This window comes from Anneissia japonica, unplaced genomic scaffold, assembly GCF_011630105.1.
Source record: "Anneissia japonica isolate Jap-2015-1 unplaced genomic scaffold, ASM1163010v1 scaffold11144_len554210_cov170, whole genome shotgun sequence".
In the NCBI taxonomy this organism is placed as follows: Eukaryota; Metazoa; Echinodermata; class Crinoidea; order Comatulida; family Comatulidae; genus Anneissia; species Anneissia japonica.
The window spans coordinates 11,747-19,045 of NW_022708762.1; the positions used below are offsets into that span (position 1 = coordinate 11,747).

General features: G+C 35.7%; 1 protein-coding gene across 1 annotated transcript in view; it reads right to left on the minus strand.

The window, feature by feature from the left end:
• The window catches only part of LOC117106571, a gene marked incomplete at its 3' end in the record, with an annotated part of 46,309 nt that overhangs the window by 11,694 nt on the left and 27,316 nt on the right, over positions 1-7,299 (minus strand). Inside the window, exons 7-8 of the mRNA XM_033247954.1 lie at positions 2,768-2,908; positions 938-1,096 (exon numbers count right to left, since the gene is read on the minus strand). Coding sequence (XP_033103845.1) covers positions 938-1,096; positions 2,768-2,908 — 300 coding nt within the window. The remainder of the gene's footprint in view (positions 1-937; positions 1,097-2,767; positions 2,909-7,299) is intronic.

The following is a 7,299-nucleotide window of genomic DNA, read 5'->3' on the forward strand; positions in this document are numbered from 1 at the left end:
AATGACAATTTTAATGATAAAATGACGATGATGATAATGATGCTAACACTTGCAATTGTGGATTTAGATTTAGAAAATGTGTTGATGGTTTCTAATCTTGGACCAGTAAATAATATAAAATGGCATATAAAATTTGATATAACATGAATTTAAAACGATTCTAATTTTCTATGTGGGCCTATTGGAATGATATCGAGAAAAAATGGCATGACAGCCGATTAATGTATAAGCAAAATAAAATCACAAATAAAACATCAATTTCTAAAGCTGGGCACTCACTGCCTCATACGACTGTCGCATGACAAATCCAACTCCGCTCCCTGTGATTGCGACGCCGTCTGCTAGTTGTCGGTGGTAGTCTGAACAAATCGTCTTTAAAAACGATCCGTTGCGTGCGCGTCCGCGCGTTGCGTTTTTTCCAGAGTCGCATCTGACGACCACCGTCGGCCGCAGAGGGTAACCCTCTGTAGGGCCCTAATACAATGTTATCGTAACTACATTTCATACCAATCTACGACGAGAAGAACAATTGTTTTCATGCCTTAGTATAATGGTATATGATGCTTAGGCGGACACATTGATTAATATAGCCAAAGCAACATATATTGATTTTTGAATATTTTTTTAAACGGTACTATCATCAGCGAGTTCTGTTTGTGCCCTACCAATTCTAAAATGGTCAATCAGAGCAGAAAAAACAGGCATTTTATAATGATCTTTGTATGTTTGCAAATGTATATTGTAGTTCACCGACTGGCTTCAGGGCATGCACTACACACAATGTTAAAAGCATGTGTGACCTGCATAACATTATTTACTTTTGTTTTTGATAAACGGAATTATCTAACTTGTTTTAAGTAAATAATATTTTCAACCTGAAATTCTAATAAATTGAATAATTGACATAATAATTATTTTATTGCAACAAATGTCTAACCTTGTTGGCATCCCACTCCTCCCCATCCGTCCTCACAAAGATCACCGTCAGGACAACTTCCGTTATTTCGATCACATGTTGACGAGTTTTCACAGTGACAAAGTTTGGTGCACTGTGGGCCATAAAAACCCTCGGGACACTCCACATTCGGATCTCTCTCTGGCATAAAAGAACACATAAATATTACAACAATAGGAGCATTTACGATTTTAGTTATTTAACTCAACATATTATGCCTAATAGTGATAATAATAATATAGCAAATAATAGTGGTTATAAGGACATAAGAATAAAAATTATGATAAAATAATGACAAAATGAAATAATAATGATAAAATATAATAATTATGATAATAATAATAATAGGCTAGTAGTATTAACTAGAAACTATGTTCAATAGAACATAAGCCCAGTCAGATAATTCCTTGTAAATATGAGCTTAATTTGATCATACTGAAAATCTGACCTTTAAACCTCCCTCTTACTAGCTACAGCACAAAAAGGTGAACGTCTTCATCAAATTGCTCAACAAACTCAAAAGAACATACTGTGATGTTAATGTGACAGAAGTACACTTCAATCAATATTCTGGGCGTTTGACCCTAATGATCCCAATGCGTCCTTCACCCCAATTGCTTGCCACTAGTAACGTTTTGAAATGTTGCAAAAAAGAAGAATGACTTTGACACCAATTCCCGGAACATCATTAGGGCAATTTTCATATACGGCAGCTATCGGTTAGCAGGATCCAGATTACAAACATAGGCCTACGCACTAACCCTTGCTTTCATAAAAGAAATCTCCAATCCAGATATCCTGAAGATGATGATCGAATTACTCATTATTAATAGAAACGCCTCAACTTGCTAACCAAATGATAGCGCTCGATAACCATTAGCTTAATCGGATCCTGGTAACGGTTAGCGCTAACCGATCGGGCGTTCTCACACAAAAACACACTGACAGACAGAGCTCATTGCAATACCCTCACCCCACTTGGTGGGGCGAAGGTGGTAATAATAATAATAATAATAATAATAATAATGATAATAATAATAATAATAATAATAATAATAATAATAATAATAATAATAATGATAATAATAATAATATTAATATTAATGATAATAATAATAATAGTAGTATTACTAAATAATAAATAACAACAGTAAAAGCAGCAGCAATAGCAATGGCAATGGCAATAATGGATGGATGGATGGATGGATGGATGGATGGATGGATGGATGGATGGATGGACTGATGGATGGATGGATGGATGGACGGACGGACGGACGGACGGGTGGACGGGTGGACGGGTGGATGGGTGGATGGATGGATGGATGGATGGATGAATAGATAGATAGATAGATAGATAGATAGATAGATAGATAGAATTATATTTTTTATTCATGTCTTAAATACTTCCTTAATAAATTCAAGGAAATAGCACCGTTGCCGATCCAACTACAAGCTCATGTTAAAATATATATAAATTATACGTCATTAATTGTATTAATAACAATAATATTCAATAAAAAAATATTTAAACAATAATGACGTTGTTACTATTAATAACAATAATATATTTTTAATATAACTATAACTATAACAAATAATATTATTTAAAAAAAATCTTACATTATAGTAGAGTTAAACAGTAAAATATATTCAATAATACATTTATAATGTTAATATTATTTCAGCTGAGTATTCTTTATGCGTAGGCATGATAACACCTATTTTATCCCCCTTTTCACCAACTTTGAGCACACATTCTTTACCAGATAAATAAATCTTGGTTATATCAGGATTTTAAAATTGAGTTTTTACCTAGACAACGCGTTCCATTGTAACCAGAATGACAAGTGGCGTCTTCGTTACAACCTTTTGATAGCTGACATTCAGTAGCGTCACAGTGACAATCTAGAAGGCATCCTGGTCCATACTTGCCAGTGGTTGTAGTGTCACATTCTAAGTCACATCAACGAGAATATATATTCAAATTTACTTTGGAAATCACAAACATTATCTTCATGTATGTGAATATCATCTATTTAGATGCTTGTGTGTGATTTTTTTTTCTATATAATAAAACGCCAATGACATGAATTTTATTGTTTCTCATTTTTGATGTTTTATAATGATGAATGGATAAATGGATAGACAGATGGATAGATAGATATATAGATAAATAGATGGACGGGATGGATGGTTGAATAGATTGATGGATGGATGGATGGATGGATGGGTTGATTGACTGATCGATTGATGGATGAATTTATAGATAGATGGATGGTTGGATTGATAGGTAATTGGATGGGCGGATAGATAGATAGATAGGTTGGCGGATAGGTACTGTAGGGTAATGGAAAAATTGTTAGCCGGATGGATGAATGAATGGATAGCTGGATGGATGGATGGATGAATAGGTAGATAAATAAATAGATGTTAAGCTAAATGATGGATTGAATGATGGATCGATGAATGGATGGCTTGTCTGTCATTCATTCATTCGTTCGTTCGTTCTAGGACATTTTATAAATACATTAATATTTGTGTGTACACTTGCAGACATAATATGTAGACGCACGTTTGCGTTTAAGCTGTTGTAATAAACTGTAATAAATAATATACAGTAGCAGATCTGACAATAATCAACGCTTGACTATGCAAAAATCGCTGCCAAAGTCGAAAAAATAATGAAAGCAGGAGACAGCACGGTGGCACATGACGTCACGGACGTCGAAACACCGGAGTTTCATTAACGATCGTAGGCAGTGGCGGCTCCAGGATATATTTTCTGGGGGGGGGGGGGCTAAGCTCGACTTGACCTCGTAGGCTCGAGCTAGGAGAGGGGGGTTCCCCCTCTCAAATGAGATTTTTTTTTAAAGAATATCAACCTATAGATGGCCGAAAATGGCACTCTCAGACTGTGCCAGACATGTGTTGGCTTGGTGTGGGCCTATTTTTATATGTTTTATGGTCTGAATGCCCGACGAGCTCTGTCAGGCGGGGTGGGGGAAGCTTGACCTGTCCGGTGGGAAGGCTTAATCCCCCTTCCCCGCCACCCCGCTGGCGCCTCCACTGATCGTAGGTAAGCAACTACGCGTGGAAGAAACTGATGGCAACAGGAAGAAATTGCTTAGCATTAGAGTGGATGCGAGCCTTCAAAATTTACATTTCCATAATTGTAAATTCATCCTTCATCCTAAACGTATGTTAAATTTGGCATCTATTTGGAATCTAACCAAATCCAATCCATCTCACTCCTGTCCCCAGGGTCAACATACTTGTCGTGGCTAACGGGTCTGCTTTAAGTTTAATGCCTGGAAACCATGTCAGGCCCTAATGCTCCTTCTCTTGATAATTTAGTTTCCTCTCCTCTAGGTGTCATTCCAAAGTATGAATCATTCATACCCCCACGGTGCCTCTGTCAATTCGGGCATTCACAAGAGGCTTCACGATTATCTTTTGACTCAATAGATAATGTTATAACTTTAGTGTAAAAAATGCACCAGGATTGTTAATGGCAAAACTGATAGTGAAGACGCTTCCCGTATAATACCAATCCACCCGGACGATTGTATTTTAGGTTTTCCTTGTATATTGCTTTAATTTACTTTACTTTATTATTATTAATGTCACACCAATTTCTGGCCAGCCATACGAGTGACAAACAAATATACAATAACAAAATTATAATTCGTGACAGTGCATTACAAACTCAAAGGGGATAAATGAGAACAGATTTACTACTGCTGTTTAAATTCTTTTTAAAGTACGAGAAGATTCTAGAATACTGTGTGCATATTTAGCAATATTTAGGACAAGGTCACCGTTGGACATCAAGAAGATAAACTTATCAGTATCAGATAATGAAATGAATGTAGGATGCGTGTTATTTAATTTTGAATATAACACCTTTCTGAGGCTGTGTTTATACTACACTGTTGGATTGAACACGGTGTTGTGTCATTGAACACTAATCACCGCTGAAGGCCGTTCAACCAAAGACACTCATTTATACTTGTAATTTTGAAACCGTGTTACATCAAATAGCATTGCATTTTGGGGTATGTGGTCAAATCAACAATTTGTTTTTATCCCCAAATGCTGAAGAGTGCACACCTTAACTGTACTTTCCGTCCAGCCCATTGTTTGTAAACACATTCTACAGTAGGCCTATCCCTATACAGCGGTCTCACTATAGAACAGTGGAAATGAATAAACTCTACCTTAATTTGCTTTTTGTTTTGCTACAACTTACAAACGAAAATTAAAAATCCTGACAAAATTCAAGATTACTCTCTTAGGTTTAACTTGAACATCTTAATCAATTGATGATATTCTGTTAGAGAATCATAATGCTTACAAATTATAAAACATTGAAATTCGTCCTTGATATCATTATTACATAAATGGCAAATTCCTTCATCCGTAGGGATATTATTGTATCTGCCTGTTTCAATGTAAATAACTTACACAATTTAGCCATCATTATTTCAACTATCTTAGACCGTTCAGCGAATTCCTTAGCATTTCTCTCACATGTGTCCCCAAGACTTTTAAATGAGAACTGCAATGTATACCCCTTCCGTGAGTGATTTCAAGGAGTCATGCACAAAACATTCAAATCCGCTCTCAGCTGTACCTGCATTCCGTCCGAAATCGATCTCTAAGATCCATTTCGATCGTATTTCTTACAAAACTGGGCTGTAATTCACAAGAGCGGCAAGCCCAAGCGAATATCAGAAATAGACCTTCAGCAGGAAATTCAATAGAATCACCACCTATCGAGCTCCACGTAACACGTTTGCACGCCACGAGGTCCAGTACAGATTATATTTATCTATGTCTGTATGTATTATTTAGTAATAAATGACACATTTTGTAGTGATTTTCCTATATGACATGTTGCTTTTGTAGCGTGACAATTCCTCATCCGTTATTTTCTAGGTTCATAGACTTGTTTTTGTTAATGATATTTGAATTGACACAAATATGATTTTAATAATGGTAAGACATTCAAAAGAAGTGTATGTATACTATGTGTAGTGTATGTAAAAGTGAGTATATGTATTGTGTATGTATGTATGCATATATATTGTGTGTTATATATATATATATATATATATATATATATATAAGATTAAATATAAATATAAATGTTTTGTATTTAGCTCTACCCCGGTATCGAGCACTCTACTCCAGACGATCTTGAACCTTATACCACAAATACTGTATATATATTAATATATGATATTGAAGGGAGTTAGCCGTTAACACTGTTGAATAAATATAATATAAATCACCAAAGGTACATATACAGTGTTTCAATAAGGACATGATGGAACATCGCAGGCTACCCTGTAGCTTCTTAACGAATAAAGTCCTGTAAAAGTCATTGTGTAATAAAATTACAACGGGATTCGAACCTGCGACCTCTCACTGACAAGGCGTCATAACTAGACCACGAAGGCTTCATTGTTGAACCGGTCCAAGTAACCGTCGGGAACATTGTATTACACAATGCTACGCCTCAAGATGGCGTTCGGCTAGATAAATCTGGCAATACAGCTAGATATACTGTCGTATATTATATATGACATTGAAGGGAGTTAGCAGTTAACACTGTAAAATAAATATAATATAAATCATCAAAGGTAAATATACAGTGTTTAAATAAGGACACGATGGAACATCGTAGGCTACCCTGTAGCTTTTGAACGAATAAAGTCCTATAAAAGTCATTGTGTAATAAAATGGCTCCCACGGGATTCGAACCTGCGACCTCTCGCTGACAAGGCGAGCGTCATAACCACTAGACCACGAAGGCTTCATGGTTGAACAGTTCAAAATACCGTCGGGAACATTGTATTATACAATGCCACGCCTCAAGAGGGCGTTCGGCCAGATAAATCTGGCAATACGGCTAGAAATACTGTCGTATATTATATATGATATTGAAGGGAGTCAGCCGTTAACACTGTTAACAAGGCGAGCGTCATAACCACTAGCCCACGAACGCTTCATGGCTGAACAGGTCCAAATAACCGTCGGGAACATTGTATTACACAATGCTACGCCTCCGTCGGAGGCATTTTATTACACAATGACTTTTATAGGACTGTACGGTATTCGTTGAAAAGCTACAGGGTAGCCTACGATGTTCCATCATGTCCTTATTTAAACACTGTATATGTACCATTGATGATTTATTATATTTATTCTACAGTGTTAACGGTTAACTCTTTAATATCATATATAATATACTTTATTATTTTATTATATATATTAAAATATATTATATATATATGTGTATACATATATATATATACATATATATATATATATATATAATA